This window comes from Dictyostelium purpureum, assembly GCF_000190715.1.
Source record: "Dictyostelium purpureum unplaced genomic scaffold DICPUscaffold_141, whole genome shotgun sequence".
Classification (NCBI taxonomy): domain Eukaryota; phylum Evosea; class Eumycetozoa; order Dictyosteliales; family Dictyosteliaceae; genus Dictyostelium; species Dictyostelium purpureum.
In genome coordinates this window covers 1-20,289 of record NW_003519478.1, presented here as the reverse complement: position 1 = coordinate 20,289, position 20,289 = coordinate 1, and the positions used below count along the sequence as shown (strand labels likewise).

The following is a 20,289-nucleotide window of genomic DNA, read 5'->3' as shown; positions in this document are numbered from 1 at the left end:
CCACACTCACTCCTATCGATTTATTTTTAAATATTAATTATTATTTGCGGTAAGGTTCGTCATATAAAAATTATTATTGGTAGATCTTATTTTATAAATGATTTAATAAAAGTTGGGGGGTCTACATATATAATCCGGGCACTGTATATGTCTTATCTTTTAATATTATATATATATAATAGTAGACGAGATTATTACAAACATATTTAAATATTGGTCCATTAAAGTCAAACTCCATTAACCTAGATGATTGTACAATTAATATTGAATCGTTCATTTACACCAAAAATTAAGGTATGCAATTTAGTTTATTTTTTGAAAAAAAGGGGTTTCTAAGTTCGGGGTTGATTAGTTCCATTTTTAAAGTCAATTTCTAAGTTTTAGTTTTTTTTTTTATTTTTCTAAGTTTTAAAAACAAAAAAAAAAGTTTTTAATTTAAAAGGTGTTTAAAAATCAATAAAAAAACAGTTAAATCATAATCAATTAATATATATAGTAATGTGTGGTTGTTTCTAGAAATTTTTTTTTTTAAATATACATAAATATTGTTAAGAGGATTTTTAAATATATTTTATTACAATAAAGCAGTTATATAATTAAGCGCAAAATTTATAATTAAAAATAAATAAATTTTATATAATTTTATTGAAGTATTTAATTTTTATTTATATATCAATATCAAAATTTATTAATATATATAAAAATATAAAAAATAATTATATTTTAAAAAAATAAAAAATAAATTAAAAAATAATTAATATATATATAAATTAATAAATTTAAAATTATAAATTTTAATATTAATAACTAAATATCAATGGAACAAATAAAAGAACTATTACCAGAAGAAATTCAATTGAAGATATAGACAAAAAGCTATCAACATCCCTATAACATACAAATGATAAAGTATACATATTATTATTTAATTTATTGATTAAAAAATTATATACTAATATCTTATTTTTAATAGATAATGAATTAAATTTTTATAAAAACAACTTCGTATCATCGTACGTAGAATTATAGTCGAAATTTTTTTTGCTAAAATAAAGAAATGGAAAGTTCTTACTGTACCATGGCGTTCAACTTCTAAAAATCATAAAAAGAAGTTTTTAATTTTGGTTTATCTAACAAATTTAAAGATAAAAAAGGTTCCGCTTAGAGATGAAGATTATTTCGTTGATGAAACGGAAAGTGAAGAAGAATATGAAAATATTCCATGTAATTGTGATGAATGTAGTGAAAGTGAAGATGATGAAAATGAAGAAAATGAAGATCATTCTGATTCAGAAATTATTATTATTCAAATCATGCAATTTCATAAATTATTTATTTCTATTGTTTAAAAAAATTATTTATCTTTTTTTTTTTTTTCATTACCTTTTTCATTTTTTTTTTTATTTTTTTTTTTTATTTTTTTATTTTTTTTTAATTTTTTCCCAATATCAAATAATTTAAAATTTTTTTTTCTTTATTTATAATATTAAATCTTTTTTGTAGTAGTAGCCTTTTGTATCTAATTTTTGGTAAATGTCAAATGTTTTCATTACCAAATCTATGGTGACTTAAATTATAGTTAAGAAATCAGATATAAAATTGTTCATTTGTAAAGTAAAAAATTCTATAAGTAAACTTTGAAATACAAATTGGGAAGATAATTAATATAATATGGCGAAAATGGTGACTGGTGGTGCCATATTATTTAAATCAAAGAAACGAATATACTGACCAATAAAATTTATATAAGGCGACTTCAATTTCGCACACCACAAAGAGGCACTAAGCCATCCTGGTAAAAAATTTTTTTTTTTTTTTTTTTAAAGTGAAGATAATTAAAAGCAAATGCTTTAAATTAATCAGTAAAATCCTGGTAAAAATCTAAAGGAAGAAAGATTAAGCTTATCAATAGAGTATTTGGTTAATTCTAACAATTTTCATGACGTAGATTACAAACTAGAAAAGTGCCAATAATTAAATCACCGGGAAGATAAATACAAAGGTAAATCAAAAAATATTGCTCGATGCAGGGATCGAACCTGCGACCGTGGCGTTATTAGCACCACGCTCTGCCGACTGAGCTAATCGAGCAAGCTGATGATATTTAATTTTCAGGATCCTCCTGGACGGTTAACAAAAGGTATTGTCATTAAAATTATTATTATTATCATTATTATTATCATTTTTATTATTTTATTATTTTATTAATACTATTGTTAATTATTAAAAGGCTCCGACCCCCAGCGGTTGATTCAAAAAATTAAGAAACAGACCGCGATTCATTCGAATAACTCAATGAATAAATAAATAAAAATGAATAAATAATAAAAACTTTATTTTTTTTTTTTTAAAACGTCTTTTTATCATTTTGTCAGATTTTTTTTTTTCACAACCAACACCATATCAAATAATACACATAATGAATGATAAATCATCTTCAATAGTTTGGGATACTTTCCTTAAATTCAAAATTAATGTAAAAGGTGTTGAAAGTCAATATGCACTTTGTAGTAAATGTCCACAATTCGATATTCCGTCAAAAGAATTCGAATCAAAAGTTGATTTTAAATCATGGTTAAAAAATAAACATTTTAAATCAGTGGTTTATGGTTTAAATAAAAAAATACATAAAAAAATAAATAAAAAAATCAATAAATAAATAAATAAATAAATAAATAAATAAATAAATAAATAAATAAATAAATAAATAAATAAATTATTTGTTTTAAAAAAAATTATATATATTTTATCATAAACCACTGATTTAAAATGTTTATTTTTTAACCATGATTTAAAATCAACTTTTGATTCGAATGGTTTATCCAGTTTGGTGGCTTGGGCAAACGGTAATTCTTGTTTGGTTTTTGGTGCAAGTATACTTTGGGTGTTTTTCGTTCCACTGATTTTCGTGTTTTATATCGAATAGGTCTCTGTATATCTCCTTTAATTTGATGGATGAGTTGTATAATGGTTTGATTTGTTTTCGGGTTTTTCTATATCTTTTTCTCGAGGAGTTGGTAGTTGTACCCATGCTTTTTCATTTGGTTTTATATTCACTTTCTTTCTCCAACCATAGTATTTGGAATAATAGTTTCTTGAGTTGGATTGCTCTGGTATATCTTTCGTATGTCCAGGCTTTCTGTGCTTCTGCTCTTGTTTCTATATCCCATAATCCTAAACCTCTTTTTTTGTAGTCTTTTCTTGCGCGTTCTCTGCTAATTGTCATTTTATAATTTGTGTTATATATGTATCTGGTGCATTTGTCCGAGAATTCGATTAACGCTGTTATGTCGTTGATGTACATGTGGAATGTTAGTTGTGACAGGCAGTACGTTTTTAAAATGTTTAATCTACCTCTGAGTGTTGATGTTGCATTTTTCCATGATGCAAATTGGGCTAGAATTTTTTCTGTTATTTGGTAATATCCAATTGTTGATTATTTTTGAGTATATTTTATACAGTACATCTTGTAGTGTGATTGGTCTGTAATTTGAAATTATTTCTGCATCTCCACTTTTATATATCGGTACTAATACCCCTGCTTGTATTTCGGATCAATTCCATTTGTGTAGAAGTGATTAAATAGTTTTAATAATATTGGCATTAGTGTGTTGATGTGATTTTTGTGGAGTGTGGCCACAATTCCATCCTGTCCTGGTGCTTTTCCTTCGTTGATACTTTCTAATATCACTGGAATTTCTTATTCCCTGATATCATCGCTGAGTTTATCTAACATTTTGTTAACAATTAATAGTAGCTCCAAATTTTACTGCTACTTGTCAAGTTGATAGTAGCTCCATGTGAATTTCTTTGTTGCTGGTTCTTTCTTTGTAGTATTTTGCTCCTATTGTTAGCCATGTCTACATCATTATTTACCTGTTCATTTTCTGAGTTTTTAAGTGAGTCAATTATTGCTGCAGATTCCCTTGATTTGAGTTTATCTGTTGTATATTTGTTTGGTTTCTATTAACCATCTAATTAAACACATCTAAATTTATTATTAGTATTAGTATTAATATTTATTATTATTATTGGTTTATATATAAAGTTTGATACTTACAAATGTATTTGAAGCTTCCCCCACCCTAAAAACATTTTTTCGCTATTAAGTTGTATAGCTTCCAATCAAATTTGGGAATTCATCATTGATCCTTACTTATCATAACAAAAAGTTCCGAATATTTGAATCATTGTTATTTGACATTTTATGTTTAAAATGATTTATTTAATATCAAATAAAAAATTTTAAAAAAAAATAAGAAACTAAAAATAAAAAAATAAAAAAATAAAAAAAATAATTTTTTCAAAAAAAAAATTTTATAAAAAAAATTTATCTTTATTTTATGGGTTTAATTAATTAAAAAAATTTAAATAAAAATAAAATAAAGGCAGCATTTATTAAAATAATGAAATCTGGGTATTGATGCACAACTTTATAGTTAGACAAAACGGATTTACTGAAATCTAGAACTTGTGCCAAGTAAGTTGTTTAGGTTTATTGGAAGCCGCCGGATAGGAACCAACTAAATTTTTTCTTTATCTAAAAACTATTCGATGATACCATAGTTGCTTGGCCAGAACAATGTCTGATATTCATCAAATAGTTGATTAGAATGAAAAAATTAATTGTCTATTGTCTCTATTTTATTTTTATTACCTTTTTTTAATTTTTTTTCATCGAAATATATTAATTTACAATATGTAAATCTATATAATTTTGCAAAAGTATAGAATCTAAAATGATAATATAAATGTTAATACCAATAATAAATTAAAATATATATTAATAATGAACAACTTACACAATTGAAATTAAAAATGAGTATACGAAACACATTGCCTTTTCAGACAAAGTGTCGGATGAAAAAATTTTGTCATATAAAGAATATGCCAATATAAATTCTATAATAATAAAATAAAAAATAATTTTTATATAATTATTATGAAGATGAGTTTTAGAACTATTAATTCTGGACTCCATATTAGAAATTCTGGCCTCCATAGCTAAAACTTGATTTTCAAAAACAACCTAAATACAAATAAAGCTATAATTAATATTTATATTTTTTTTTATAATGTATGTTATATAAGAGAGATAATTACCTTTTTTGAAAATAAATTGCCCATTTTTTTTATTTACCTGTAAATTGAGTAGGGTAAAATGGGAATAATAAAAAATATTTAAATATATAAAATTAAAATAATAAGATTATATGAAATATAACTATAACGAGGCTGAAAAATTAAGCTGACTGATTACAAAGGACTTTTGATGGCTAGCTTGAATTAAAAAAAACTAAATTAGAAAAAAAAATTAATTTATATAGAGGAAAAAAATTGATTTTGAAAAAATAATAAAAAAAAAATTTAATTAATAATAATAAAAAGTTTAATAATTTCCTTTTGTAAATATAATAGATTAGATTCAAACTCGGTATTCCCTTTTTTGTACATTCTTTTAAATTATTAATCTGTAGCTATCATAAAAGTAGTGATCATCCGTTTATTTTTTAAACACATTCACCAAATAAAAAAAAATTTTAATTTAAAAAATATAAAAAAAAATTAAAAAAAATTAAATTATAACCCCACCACACACTTTTTTATTATAAAAAGTGGCTAATATGTTTGGGAAATGAATTAATAAATTTTTATTTTTTTTAATTAAATAAAAATCAAAATTACCAATTTTAGAACCCATTGCAATCTGAATCATTCAAAAAAAAAAATAATGATGCCAACTGTTCAATTTAAACAAAAAAAAATTTTAATAGTAATTTTCATTTTTTTTTTATAAAAAAAAAAATTAATAATCATAAGAAAAAAATTAATAAAAAAAAAAATTAAATATTATTTATTTAATTTTAATTTTTTATTTTAATTATTTGAAAGACTGAGATGAATTATTGTGATATTTTGAGCTAGAAACTTACCATCAGAAATAGATTAATCATTGAATTATTTATTGAGGCTTTACCATGCTCAGAGACTTGTTTATTACCCAGTGAATGATATCAGTTTCGAGAAATGGTTGGTCATTTTGCATTTTAAGAGTGAAATGTATTTACAAGCTTGCCATAAAAAAGATAATGTTAATTTACGATTACTTTCATGAATGTTTTGCAAACAATACCAATTAATGTGAAATGAATCTTTTTTTCAATTGACTGAACAATAGTTGAAATTTTCTAAAGCCATATAGGAATTTAATGGGTTCATGTTGACATCGTTCCAATTAACTAAACCTGGCTCAATCTTGGAGTATTTGAAGTATGACCAATCCATCTTGAAGATCGTGTAAATTATTAACATATGTTTTTTCCATTTTTTTCATAAATACGAATACCACCGCAAAAAGTAACCGTACTCGAAATGTTAGCCAAATATCCACCAATCAAAAACACTCCGTACCAATCAGGCAGTCCTAAATCACCTGCTATTGAACAAAAATCTAAGAAAAAAAATAAAACCAATCATATTAGATTTATCCAAAGATTGGAAAGAAATTTCATATAAATTTTATTTTATTTAATTATTTGATCTTAGTACCTTACAATTATTGGGGGAGCAATCATAGCCAAGTGGTCGAACGAATATCCTACATGTAAGATCTCTGAAAAGATTAACAGCTTAAAAAACTAAAAATATTGCTCGATGCAGGGATCGAACCTGCGACCGTGGCGTTATTAGCACCACGCTCTGCCGACTGAGCTAATCGAGCAAGCTGTTGAAATCATTTTTTTCACCCCCGCTCGGATTTTTAACTCAAATAAATCAAGTTTTAGAATTCGAATCAAAAGCAGATTTCAAATCATGGTTGAAAACATCATCACTGATTTAAAATGAACACAGGTTTTAAAGAAGCAAGCTTTCGAGTCACTTTTGTGTGAATCTTAAGGAAGAACTCGAGAGATTAGAAATGGTTCTGGGTCATAAGGTCTTTACAAGATTAAATAGAATGAATATTGATAATTAGAAATGAGTTCATGTTCATAAACTTTCTATAGATTAATTTAATTTAATAAAAAACACAAAATATTATAAAAAATAAAATTTTATTTTCATTTTATTCATTCAAAAAAATTTATACCACATAATTTTAGTATTTTAAAATTTTAATTTTTACTAATAAATTATAAATAATTTAAAAGGTACTTTTATTCCTTAAAATTAGTTGACATATAGAATTCTAAATTTTTCTTAACCAATGAACAATATTTCATCTGAATTCTGAAATATAATTAAAGTCTCCATAGATATGATAATGAAAAAATTGGTCAATTACAATATTGGAATCAATAGGCAACTACTATGTAAGTTTTAATATTTAAAGACTACTGCTGTAATGAATGATTTATTATAATGAATAAAGCGATAAAAAATAAATAAAAAAACATTTTTTTTTTAAAAAAAAAAAAATTAAATTTTTAATTGATTTTGTAAATTAAATATATTTATAATTAAATGGGTTAAAAAATTTGTTACTAATAGACTATTATCTTTTGAGTGAAAAGAATGGGTGAATCAAAACAAATAAGAGATAATAATATTCATAAAAAATACAATTAAACCAAAATATAATTTATGAATTTAGTAAATGCCCATTTATTAAATAATTTAAAGTTTTAAAAATGATTATTCAATAGTATGTCATTTTGAAGATGAATTTGATATAAATTATAAAAATTTTAAAAATTATAAAATAATTAAAAATTTAAAAAAAAATAAATAATTCAAAAATAAAAGATTTTATCATAACATAAATAAATACATATTTTTATAACCTATTATTTGCTTAAATACTTAATATATTCCTATCTACATTACAAACCAAAAACTATTTTAAAAATTTTAAATTATTTTATTTTTAATTTTAAATAGTTGAGTTATAATTATCGGGATAACATTCGAACCTAAGTACCATACTTTAATCCTTTGCTCTTAACACACCATTTGAAATATAAGTTACTGCTGCAACTATCTATATAGCTACCATCATTAAAAACGTCCTTCTTTGTGTTTTTGTTTTTGTGTAGAATAACTTGGTATTTATTTATTTTTTGGTGAATTGTTGTATAATGATTTAGATGATCCATCAAAGGTAAATAAAATTTCTAGATAAAAAATAATAAAAAAATTTTATATTTATTTAAATTTCTAGATAAAAATATTAATCTATTTAATCTATTTATTTTATTGTTTATTTATTGGTTGATTAAAAATTGTTCTTTTTGTTGATTGAATTAGTATAAATAGGAAACCTTCTTTTACGAGTTTACTAGTTAGTCTATTCAATTCTTTTAATATTTTACACATATCAACTGTGGCAGGAGTGGCTGCAGTATCTATTGTGGGCTACTTTCTGAAGCTTCTATATTTTTCATACCAATCACTGTGTCCAATAATCTCTTTTAATTTCTAACCCGATTGGAGGTAAGCTTGTGTTGCTTTTAATGGCTCATCCATATAATCTCCACCTTTAATAAGTTTTTTTTTTTAATAGTTTTTTTTTTAATTATTATTATTTGTTTCTGTTATTTTGAAATTATAAAGAATGATTGGAAAAAAAAAAAAAAAAAAAAAAAAATTTTGAAAAAAAATTTTAAAAAAAAATTTAATTAAAACCCCACCACACACAATTTCATTTATAAAAAAATTAATTAAAAAATAGCTAGAACTGTTTAATTATTCCCATAAAATATTTACATTTCATTGCTGCATATAAAAAAAATTTTAAAAAAAATATTAATTAAGAAATCTAAAGCTATCAGGAATTCAATAGCCTAGCAGATGCTCGGCTTTTTATTTTCTTCAATAAAAAACTTGTTTAGAGTTTTTTATTTTTGTTGTGTTATATATATATTTGGTTTGTGTTTTCATTTGGTATACAAATATTTAAACTTTTCGGTAAGTTTTTATTTGTTTTTGTGTTATTGTGTTTTGGTTTGTGTTTTAAAAAACTTGTTGGGAGTTTTTTATTTGTATTGTGTATTCGTTTTTACCCTGTTTATCTTTCCGGTGATTTAATAGAAATATCAACTTATATTAATAAATAAAAAATATATTTTATATTAATATATTTTATATTAATATATTGATATATTTTTTATTTATATATATATTTTAATAATTTATAAAAATAAATAAAATTTTTTTTTTTTTTTAAAAAATAAAAAGATAAAAATTTTAGTTTTTATTTTTTTTTTTTATAAATAAATTAAAATATGTTCTGTAGATGAACATCAAAATAATAAATTCAAATTGAAAATTCAAAAAAAAATTAATAAAGATTAATTTAATTTTTTTTTTTTCCATAATTAACATATAACTTTAATTTATCTATGTATTTATTGGGTGTTTTAAATAAAATTATAAGTACATAAATATAAAATTATATTAAATTATTTAAAAATATTAGCTAAAATAAAACTGGTTGAAAATTAACTGACGATTTAAATCCAAAAGAAAATAAAATTTTAAAATTCGAATGAAATAAAGAAATCATATGATAATAAGTTGGTGATATTTGGGCGTTATTGTTAGCACTTGACGAGGACTGCCTTTGGTTTAGCACTATATTGATTTTAACTATTAATTATTATAAAATGTTTTAATACTAGCTGAAGATTGATTATTGATTTACTGAGTAAATTCTATTATTATTTTTATACTTTGTATAGGTGACTTTAATTCGATATTTAAATATATATGTAAGACCCCCAACGGATTGACCTATTGTATTCAATGATGTTAATCCAATTGAATTTGAAGTTGTTACACCTGCTACTGATTGACTGCATCTAATTGTATTTGCTGTGGTTAATCCTGCTACAGAGTTTACACCCGAAATGAAAACACTCAATGCACCATTTGTAGTAAATTCACCTACACTTTGTCAATCCAATTGAAGTTATTAAACCTGCTACTGAATGACCACCACCGATTGTATTTGCAGTTGTTAAACCTGCTACTGATTGGCCACGGAATTTGCACCCGAAATTAAACCAAATGTATTTAAAGTTGTTAATCCTGCTACTGATTGGCCACCTCCAATTGTATTTGAAGTTTTTAAACCAGTTATTAAATGACCTGTTTCAATTGAGCTTGTAGTTAATCCAGTTATTTTACTTGTTGTTATGTCAGCTATTGAATTTGAAGTAGTTAATCCACCAACTGATTGGCTAGTGAATTTAATAGTGTTAAACCTAAAGTATTTGCAGTTGTAAAACCACCTACACTTTGTCCAGCTACTATTGTATTTGCAGTTGTTAATCCTGTTATTGAATGACCATTTGCAATTGAATCAGCTGTTAATCCAGTTGTTGCTTGTTGTAATCCAAGCTATTGAATTTGCAATAGTTAATCCACCAATTGATTGACATGTGAATTTAATGATGTTAATCTAATTATTTAAAGTTGTTACACCTGCTACTGATTGACCAGCGAAATAAACCTCGCATGTTAATTTAGCAGGAGCTTGTATATTAAAATATTGATGCAAGTTTTTTGAATTTTAATTTTTATTATTTTTATTTTATTTATAATCTTTTTATTAAATGTGATAAAGAGTCTGGTATTGGGAGTGTAAAAGTATAAGGTAGTGATATTTGAGTAACAGATTTTGGAATGGTAACTGGGTCTAGAGGTTGATTAAATCCATAATTAAAGGTTAATTTAGTGAGAGATTCTGGTAATGCCCCTACTTGAAGAGGACTAAATACTTCAGGTAGTTTTAAACATGTAACTGAATTGGGTATTGCACCGACTTGAAGAGGTTGTGAATAGAGATTAGGTAACTCTAACTCGACTACTGAGTTGGGTATAAGACCGACTTGAAGAGGTTGGGAATAGATATTTGGGAGTTTTAATTTTTTTACTAATGGTGGAATTGAATTGGTTTGAAATCGAATTGGATTTGAAAGATAACTAATATTCGATTCAAAATAAAGTTCTGTAATTGATGAAGGTAAATCATATTCCAATAACTCTTTTGAATAGTTTGATATAAATAAATGTTGTAAAGTATTTGGGAATAGATGTTTACCAAGATTACAATTATATGAACGTAGCTCTAAATGTGAAACATTTGGTGGTATTACTTGTAGTTCTAATGGTTGGTTATATGTATTCAAAATGAGATTAGTTATTGATGATGGAAGCACATTTGGTTTTATAACTTGATTAAAATTATACAAAACTAATGAATTTATTGAGGATGGGAATGTTTCGATCGATATTTCTTGATTAAAATTTGGTAAATAGAGATTTTTTAATGAATGGAGTTTAGATAGAGAGTTGGATAATGGGTGATTAAATTGGGATAAATATAGTTCAGTGATTGATTTTGGAAGTACACCGTCTGATAGTGGGTGGTCAAACCTATGTAATTCTAATTTTTTTAATTCAGGAGGAAGAGTATTTGGTTGGAGAGGTTGATTGAATTTGGTGAAAAGTATATTTTGACATGTTATAGGTAAGTCACCAGCTTTTAAAGGTTGATTAAAGAAGTCCAGGTATAATTCTACAATTGAACTAAATGAACCAGGTATAATTGTTCTATTGAATTTATATTGCATTAAATATTTTAGTGATTTTGGGAAAGTTCCAATAGTAATATCTTGATCTAGTTTCATTATTAAGCGGGTAAGTGATGGTGGTAATGAATTTGGTGAAACTTCTTGTTTTTTACCGAGTCTTAATTCGGTAACACTTGGTGGGACAATTGATTTAATATCGAAACAATGAGAATAAAACCCACCAAATTCTAAACTTGTCACTGTTGTTGGAATATCGCATGCTTGAATTGGTTGATTAAATCTAGCCAATTTACCAATGAAATTTAATTTGGCTGTTCCATAGGGTATTACTTGACCATGTGGTTCCAATGGTTCATTAATATCAATTATAATTTCTGTTGCATATCTTCTATGTGGATGGTATCTAAGTTCATCCATTGACTCGCAAATATATATTTTTTTATTTTTTCTATATAACCTATGATGTCTTTGAATTTCGCTTAATAGATACTTGTTTCTCCATACAGAAAAAAATAATATTTCATTTTTATTTTCTTTATCCATATCTGTTTTTGTAATTGAATCTAAATTCTGTGTGTGGTTATAATTATTATATTTAAAGGTTGTTAGAAAAAAAATTAAATTTTGAAGAAAATAAAAAAAAAATTAACCCAAGAGAAATTAAAAAAACATTAAATTTTGAAGAAAATTTTTTGAATTTAAAAAAATAATTATAATTTTTTTTTTTTTTTAAGGTAATTAGTTTAAATTGAAATAACAAAATTATTATTTAAGTAATTCTTCTCTTAATTTTTGTAGTTAAGCAGTAAAAACTGGCCCATCATCATTTTATATTTTGATTTTAAAGGTATTATTAATATGAAACTATTAATACAAAAAAAAAAATTTAATATTTTTAAATTAAAAAAAAATAAAAAATTATAAAAAAATAAAAATAAATAAAACTATTCAAAAAAACAATTGTCTATTAAAGTGATTTTTTTTTTTAAATTATTATATGAATTTCATTTGATAGAATAAATAAAATGAATACACTTATATTTTATATTTTAAATTTTCACCTATTCTTCTATAATAATGTACATATATTTTATATTTTAATTTTTATTTACATATCATTCTTTTACATATATTATAATAATTTAAATACTAGAAATAATATATCATACACCACCAGCTACTGGTGGACAACCTTCCAATTCGTTTATTGAAGAAAATCAATATTATAATAAATATTTTCTTTTATAAACAAATACACAGAAAAACCAATTTTTTATTAAAATATTTTTTTTTTTTTTTTTTTTTTAAAAAAGCTTACTTAATAATATAATAAATATTATTAGTGTAAGCGACGGTGTTTATTTATATTAAAATATAAGAAGAAGCAGGTGTTGGGGTAAGGTGTGTTGGGGTAAGGTTGAAACAACCTATCAAGTTTAAGAAGTTTTTTTTTTCTTAGATTTTTGTTCAATAGCAGGTGATTTCGGACTGCCTGATTGGTACGGAGTGTTTTTGATTGGTGTGGATATTTGGCTAACATTTCGAGTACGGCTACTTTTTACGGTGGTATTCATATTTGTTATGGCGGTTTTATTTTTGGATGTTGGTGAAGCTAATCTTGTAAAGATGTTGTTTAGTGCGTTAACCCTGGATGTTCTTGAGGGTTTGCTGGTTGATGATTTATTGTCATCTTGTGGTGATTGGTTTTTTGTTTGTTTGTTTGTTTCGTCATTAGATATTTCCTCGTTATCTAGTGTGTTAGTTGAATTGTTAGATTCGTTGTCAGAAATAGTTTCTTTGTAATCATCATCTTGATCATTAAAGTCGACCCTATCTTTTTTGATTAATTGATTGATTATGGTAATGTTGTTATCAATTTCTTTATCAGTGGAGACCCCTAGTATATCTTCATTGATTAGTTGATTGATTTTGTTGTTAGGATGATTTTTTGATTTTGTTGCAGACTTAATCTTAATACGATAGTATGGTGATTGGAGTAGCTTTGATTTGATTGAGTTGTTTTTTCTTTCGATGAGGTGGAAAAAGGAGGTATTGTTTTTGTTGACTTTGATGTGAGAAAAGAAGAAGTCAATTTTTAGGTTAAGTTGTTCTTTTAACACTTTTTCAATGTCTTGATTGGATGAGTTGATGTTTCCAATTACCATATGGTAATCGTCACAGTGCGTGATGAACTTGTTCATCTTGTTGGTGGTATCTCTTTCATTAAGGAGATTATGTAGGTTTTCTTTTGAGAGAGAGATAAAGATAGTTTTCTTCTTTTTGTCGAATGAGATCTTTTCTATATCTGTGTATTTGCTGAAATGAATTATATGTTCATCGGATATTTGGTGGTTTGGGTAATATAATCTGAGATTGATGTTGTTTCCATTTTTTTCATAAGTGGATAGTTTGTTATCTCGTTCAATGATATCTTTAACACTTTTTTGAATTATAGAGATGCTTGACAAGAGTATGTCTTCAACAGTATTGAAATTATTATGGGGAAAATCCTTATTTTTCATTTCTTTCCAATCGTTGGATAAATCTAATATGATTGGTTTTATGTTTGAAGATGGTGGTAGGAATGATGTTTGTAGTTGGATTGGCTTTTAGAAAGACAAATTGGTGAAGATTGGAGATAGTGAAGATAGAAGATTAAAAATCTTTAATACGATCTAAATTCTTTTGATCTGTGTTTTGTGGTGTATAATTAATATACATTGAAATAGCTTTTAAAAAGCTGTTGGACAGTGCTAAAATTATTTGATAAAACTTAATTTATAAAAAGTAAGAATTTATATGATGTTAACACTTGTCGGTTAATAAATATAAAATATTATAGTATATATCCTAAATTAGAGTAAAGAAATAATAATAATGTGATAAACATTATTAATGTTAAATATAGTATTTTGTTTATAAAATTTTATGAATAGGGGTGAAGTCTAAAGGTAAGATTCCTTTTTTTTTTTTATTATTACCAGAATGAAATCACTGGGAAGATTTGCTCTTGGAAAGGTTAAAACCAAAAAATATTGCTCGATGCAGGGATCGAACCTGCGACCGTGGCGTTATTAGCACCACGCTCTGCCGACTGAGCTAATCGAGCAAGCTGTTGAAATTATTTTTTTCTGCCCCGCCCCGAGTTTAAACTAAAAAATGGTTTTTTTTGAAAAATTTATTATAATATCTGATTTTAATTTCTAATTTGCAAAACTAGTTTAAAGGATAAAATTAATTTATATCGGTAATTAGGACCCCTAACATATTAATATTCAACCCAAAATGGTACTTATGATGAATCATAAATGTGAAATATTTTATAATTAAAAAAATATTGGTTAAAATATAAAAAAAAAAAAAAAATTAAAAAAAAAAAATTAATAATTCTTTTAAATTAATTGTTTTAATTTCTCTTTGCATTTAATTATAATACTTTTAGAAAAATTTTAAATTTTTTAATTTATACAAAATTTATATTTTATAATATAAAAAATAAAACAAAAAAAAATTTTTTTTTTTATACACATAAATTTAAATTTAAATAAAACAAAATCACAAAAAGTGCAAGTAAAAAAAATCATGGTTGTGTTGATTTGTGTTTTTTTTGTTTCAAAATTTTTGTGCAGGGTGGAAAATAAAAAATCAAATTTTTTTTTTTTTGAAAAATAATTTTTATTAAAAAAAAAAATTTTAAAAAAAATTAAAATTTTTTTTTTTTTTTTTATTAAATTTAATTTTTACAAAATTAAAAAAAACCAATTGTAATAATTTATAAATACTTTGTTTATTTGTTTATTTTATTTTTATTTATATTAATTTTATTTTTTCAAACTTTAATATTAATTAGAATCAAATGATGTACTACTCACAACCAGTTGTTCATACTACAACCACTTTTGCATTTGCACCACCACAAAGATTCACCACCTTTTGGTACTACAGTTTATACACTCAAATCCAACAAGCCCAATTATACGAAATGCAAGCTTGGTTTATGTCTGTCGATTTAAATAGGTATGAAATTATTTAAACACATATACACCATCACTTGTAATATATTTATACAATAAAACTAATAATTATTTTTTTTTCTTTTTTTTTTTCTTTTAGAAATGGTCAAATCTCAGCTCAAGAGTAAATATAAATAATATATCTACATATGATTTATTAACCTGTTATTAATTTATTTTATTATTCTATTTATAGATTACAATATTTAATGATTGGTGGTACTCATTTAGGTATTGAAACAGCTGTAAATATCAACTATATAAATTTGACTCAAATTTTAATAATATATAATAATCATTTTAAAAAAGACAAATATTAATCCAATACTCTTTAATTTTTATTTTTTAATAGTCCAAATTAGTCAAAGTTTTTGATTGCAACAGAAGTGGTCAAATTGACTTTTATGAATATGCAGCCCTCCATCAATTTATCAATAATCTTTATAGATCATTTTGTGCCAATGACCGTAATTTCTCTGGTACAATTGATGCACACGAAATTCATAATGCACTTATGACAAGTGGTTTCAATTTACCATTCCACACTGTTAACTATTTATTCTTAAAGATTTCACCATCTGGTTATGGTCTTCTTTTCACCCAATTCCTTAGTTTATGTGGAACTGTTGCTGTAAGTATTATTTTGTAAAATTAAATTCTATTCAATTTATTAACTTTGTTTTTTTATGTAATACAGTTAACTCGTTCATTATTTGAATGGAACGATCCAATGCGTACTGGTATGGTTCATCTCAATCTCACCCAACTTTATGATATAGTTTCAATTGTTTAAATTGCATTGTTCAAAAATAAAAAAAATAAAAAAAAAAAACCTTAATTTTAATTTTGTAAAATAAAAATATCTTTTTTTTTTTGATCACAAAAGAATGATCAAAAAAACTTCTGTGGGAAAAAAAAAAAACTTGACCAACAACATTTAATTAATTTCTTTTTAAGGATATACTAATTTTATTGTTTTTTTTTTTTGTTTTTTTTTTTAAATTGTGCAAATTAAAATAAAATCAGGTTCAAAAATAGTAAATTGCAATCCAAAAAAAGTGACAAACACTGTAAAAATAAAAATTAAAAAAAATTATAATTTTTTAAAAAAAATTTTTTTTTTTTTTTTTTAAAAAGTTTTAAAATTTTTTTGCTTTTAAATTTTTTTTGCTTTTTTTTTTTGCTACACAATTTTACGTTAAATACAATTATATTAATAATAATTATACTATAACAAAATAGATGATAAAATAAAATAACTTGTATATTATCACAAATAACTTTTAATATATATCTATATATTTTTTTTTTCTCTATATTATTATTTTTTTTACATTTTATTATTTTTTAACTCATACTTTTTTTTTTTTTTTAAAAATTTTAATTTTTCCCATATAAAAAAATAAAATTTTTCTTGTATGTAAAAAAAAAAAAAATGTCAAAAAAAAATTCGTCAGAATCCTTAAATAAAAATGGTAATTAGAAAAAAAAAACTATTGTCCCTTTTTTAAAAATAAAAATAAAAATAAAAATAAAAATAAAAATAAAAATAAAAATAAAAATAAAAATAAAAATAAAAATAAAAATAAAAATAAAAAAATAAAATTAAAAAAATAAAAATAAAAAAAAGATTACTTACCCAAATATTTTTATTTTAACAAAGATGTATCAAAAAAGAATATTCACCCAGATAAGGCCAAAAAATATAGTTCGATAATGAAAAAAAGAAAGAAAAAATTAGAAAGCGAAAAAATAAATATAGAAGATATAAGAAATAATGAAATAAATTTTCCAAAAAGTGATTGTGGTTTACAAAAAAAGAAAAAGAATAAAAATAAGAAAAAGAAAAATAATATTAATAAAAATAAAAATGAATCAGAGGAGGTTTCTGAATCATTTAAATTTAATAGTATAAATAAATCCCAACTAGAATCACCAAATGAAAATTATAATGATGAAAATAATGAAAATAATGATAGAGAAGATAATAGTAGTGATAATAGCAATGACAATAGTTATAATAATAACAATAACAATAATAATAATAGTAATAATAATAATAATAATAATAATAATAATAACAATAATAACAATAACAATAATAATAATAACAATAACAATAACAATAATAGTAATAGTAGTAATAATGATAATAATAATAATAATAATAATCATAATGTTAATGGTAGTGTAAATAATAATAGTAACCAAGATGATGAAGATAATCAAGAGAATAATAGTAACAATAACATTAGTGATAATGATAGTTTAGGTAATGGAAATAATATTGAATCCGACCCATTTTCATTCGATAAACAAGAAAATGAAGATGAAGAAAAAGGTGAAGATAGTTATGATGAAAGTGAAAATCAAAGTGAAATTAAAGATAATGTTTCAGAAAATATCAAATCAAATCAAAGTGGAAGTGAAGAAATAGATTTTGATGAAAATAAACTATCTCCATTCCCTATTGACGATTCTGATTTAGAAATTGGCGATATAGATTTCGAAACAAATACAAATAAGAAAATATTAAATACAGTAATTGGGAAAAGGAAAAGAGATGACAGCGACCTTATGTTTAATTTCAATGATCCATTTACAAGCGAAATTTCTTCAACAAATTTTGATGATATTCAAGGTTTCTTTGATTTAGATTCAAAGATTACAAATTTTTCAGATTATAAAGCATTAAAATCTAAAAATGAAATGGCCACAGGAACAACAATAGCAAATAATAGCCTAAATAATATAAACAATATAAATAGTAATATAAATATTATAAATAACAATGGCGATGGTAGCATAAATAACAATATAAATCATGTAAAGGAAATCAAGAGAAAGATGAAGATGAAGAGAGCACTGAAGAGGAATATCAGGGAGAAAAAGAGAGTTATACAAATAAAAAACAAAATTTACCACACATACAAGAGGAAGAGGAGGTGGATATAGAAGAAGAGGAAGAAGATGGTCAAGAAGAAGAGGTGGATATAGATGAAGAGGAACCTTTTGTAAAGGATGAAGTTGAAAAACCTTTTGAAGAAAGTGAAAATGAAGATAATGAAGATAATGTTTTCGAAGAAGATACTCAATACCATTATAGTACCAAGTATAGATATTATAACCATAAAGATGAGGATACCGAAGAAGAGGAAGATGATAATGGGTCAGATAATGAAAGAGAACAAATAAAGAGAGTGAAATATGTCCTTTCACAAAAAGCAAGAGTGCCAGAATTAAGACCATACAATAAAGAATTTGAAGAACATGAAGCACCAATTTTAATATACGAGCCAAGATTACCTCAATCACAAATTGATGAATATTTAAGATTGGCAAGAGTGAAGCTTGAAGAGATTTCAAACTCACTAGAATCAATGAAAGTTCCCGTTAAAAAACAGTTTTCAAAAATTCCAGATAGTTCAATTTTAGATATACTTCACGAATATGACTATCAAATAAATATAGCACTGGACTCAATCGATTTTTCAACTTTTGAAAATATTAAACCATGTTTAAAAGATTGTATAAAAGAGAAATGGTCAAATTTAGAAATGGCTTTATTTGACGAGGGCTATAAGTTATATAATAAAGATTTTAATAGAATTTCTATTAGTGTAAGTAATTAACAAAAAAAAAAAATTATTAAAAATTGCTAATATAAAATTATTTTATTTTTAGTTAAAAAATAAAAGTTTACAAGATATAATAGAATATTATTATTGGTGGAAGGTTAACTCTCCAATATATAAAAATTTATTCAAACAATTTTCACCACCTTTTGCCCGTAAGAGAAGCGCTTCGTTCCATGATGAAAATAATAACAATCGTAATGGCAATAATAATAATAATAGAGATGAAATAGACATCTAATAAATAATAAATAAACCGATTTTTTTGTACATAAATAATTATAAAAAACTAAACAACTACAAAGAAATCTAAATAGTTTTTTTTTTTTTTTTGTTAATTAAAATTTTTTATTTTCTTTTCTTTTTTATTATTTTTACAAAACTAAAAAAAAAAATGAATAAAATATATTAATAAAATTATTATTAATAATAATTATTCATTAATAAATAAATATATATTGCAATTTTTTTTTTTTGTTATTATTATCATTCAATCAAATGAATAATTATTACATGGATTTAATTTATTATATTAAAGTAATTATAATATTTGTGTTTTGTTGATTTGATTTGAATATTTTTTATGATTAAAATGGGGATATTAATTTTTTTTTTTTTTTTTTTGTTTTTATTATTATTTGTATTTTAAGATATACATTATTGTTATTGGATTTATTTTGTTTTACTTTTGTTTTGTTTTTTTTTATCAATTATTTCTAAAATATGCAAAAAAAAAATTAATATTTAATACCAAACAATTTATATTTAATTTAAATAAGTTTACTTACCTTGATTCATCTAGTACTAATCTTACATCTTCAACTTTCATTAAATCATCTAATAATGGGAGAAGATCTAATAATTCTTTATCATTTTTATCATCAAACCAACTATCGATTGGAATTGCATTTTCGGGATGGAATAAAATAAGATGAAGGTGAATTATCTACGATGATCGTTGATCTTAAATCTCTGCCCAGTCTTGAAAGATCTTTAACATAGTTTCCTTTGTGGCAGTGGCACGCTTCTCTAAACAATCTATAGTGAACTACTCTGCCTATATCTAAAAGTCCAAAACTGGATCCGCATATTTAGCTAAAGAGG

The 20,289-nt window shown here is 23.5% G+C and overlaps 8 protein-coding genes across 8 annotated transcripts; 4 read left to right on the top strand and 4 right to left on the bottom strand.

Annotated features, from left to right (window-relative positions):
* Window positions 1–246: 246 nt before the first annotated feature.
* DICPUDRAFT_79419 (uncharacterized protein) lies at window positions 247–1,349 on the top strand (the record flags this gene model as incomplete). The annotated part of the gene is made up of 2 exons (XM_003288594.1): window positions 247–294; window positions 1,056–1,349. 2 exons carry the CDS (start codon window positions 247–249, stop codon window positions 1,347–1,349), a joined length of 342 nt encoding a protein of 113 aa, XP_003288642.1.
* Window positions 1,350–2,419: 1,070 nt separating this feature from the next.
* Window positions 2,420–2,947, top strand: DICPUDRAFT_152890 (uncharacterized protein; the record flags this gene model as incomplete). Its single annotated transcript, XM_003288593.1, has 2 exons — window positions 2,420–2,602; window positions 2,927–2,947. The coding sequence occupies 2 exons, from the start codon at window positions 2,420–2,422 to the stop codon at window positions 2,945–2,947; spliced, it is 204 nt and encodes a 67-aa protein (XP_003288641.1).
* Window positions 2,948–4,622: 1,675 nt separating this feature from the next.
* On the bottom strand, window positions 4,623–5,127 carry DICPUDRAFT_79418 (uncharacterized protein; the record flags this gene model as incomplete). The annotated part of the gene is made up of 4 exons (XM_003288585.1): window positions 4,623–4,734; window positions 4,803–4,902; window positions 4,963–5,029; window positions 5,104–5,127. 4 exons carry the CDS (start codon window positions 5,125–5,127, stop codon window positions 4,623–4,625), a joined length of 303 nt encoding a protein of 100 aa, XP_003288633.1.
* A 1,647-nt stretch (window positions 5,128–6,774) lies between these two features.
* DICPUDRAFT_152887 (uncharacterized protein) lies at window positions 6,775–10,460 on the bottom strand (the record flags this gene model as incomplete). The annotated part of the gene is made up of 5 exons (XM_003288584.1): window positions 6,775–6,832; window positions 6,946–7,001; window positions 9,644–9,890; window positions 9,972–10,181; window positions 10,441–10,460. 5 exons carry the CDS (start codon window positions 10,458–10,460, stop codon window positions 6,775–6,777), a joined length of 591 nt encoding a protein of 196 aa, XP_003288632.1.
* A 31-nt stretch (window positions 10,461–10,491) lies between these two features.
* Window positions 10,492–12,080, bottom strand: DICPUDRAFT_55541 (uncharacterized protein; the record flags this gene model as incomplete). Its single annotated transcript, XM_003288583.1, has 2 exons — window positions 10,492–11,521; window positions 11,831–12,080. 2 exons carry the CDS (start codon window positions 12,078–12,080, stop codon window positions 10,539–10,541), a joined length of 1,233 nt encoding a protein of 410 aa, XP_003288631.1. The 3' UTR covers window positions 10,492–10,538.
* Window positions 12,081–15,396: 3,316 nt separating this feature from the next.
* On the top strand, window positions 15,397–16,460 carry DICPUDRAFT_55539 (uncharacterized protein; the record flags this gene model as incomplete). Its single annotated transcript, XM_003288592.1, has 5 exons — window positions 15,397–15,554; window positions 15,651–15,674; window positions 15,747–15,795; window positions 15,903–16,181; window positions 16,248–16,460. The coding sequence occupies 5 exons, from the start codon at window positions 15,397–15,399 to the stop codon at window positions 16,341–16,343; spliced, it is 606 nt and encodes a 201-aa protein (XP_003288640.1). The 3' UTR covers window positions 16,344–16,460.
* Window positions 16,461–16,985: 525 nt separating this feature from the next.
* Window positions 16,986–19,426, top strand: DICPUDRAFT_79414 (uncharacterized protein; the record flags this gene model as incomplete). The annotated part of the gene is made up of 4 exons (XM_003288591.1): window positions 16,986–17,025; window positions 17,214–18,317; window positions 18,383–19,170; window positions 19,235–19,426. The coding sequence occupies 4 exons, from the start codon at window positions 16,986–16,988 to the stop codon at window positions 19,424–19,426; spliced, it is 2,124 nt and encodes a 707-aa protein (XP_003288639.1).
* Window positions 19,427–19,891: 465 nt separating this feature from the next.
* DICPUDRAFT_152882 (uncharacterized protein) lies at window positions 19,892–20,131 on the bottom strand (the record flags this gene model as incomplete). Its single annotated transcript, XM_003288582.1, has 2 exons — window positions 19,892–19,901; window positions 19,974–20,131. Coding segments are annotated over 2 exons (168 nt in total), but the record flags the coding sequence as incomplete, so codon positions are not given.
* Window positions 20,132–20,289: the final 158 nt, after the last annotated feature.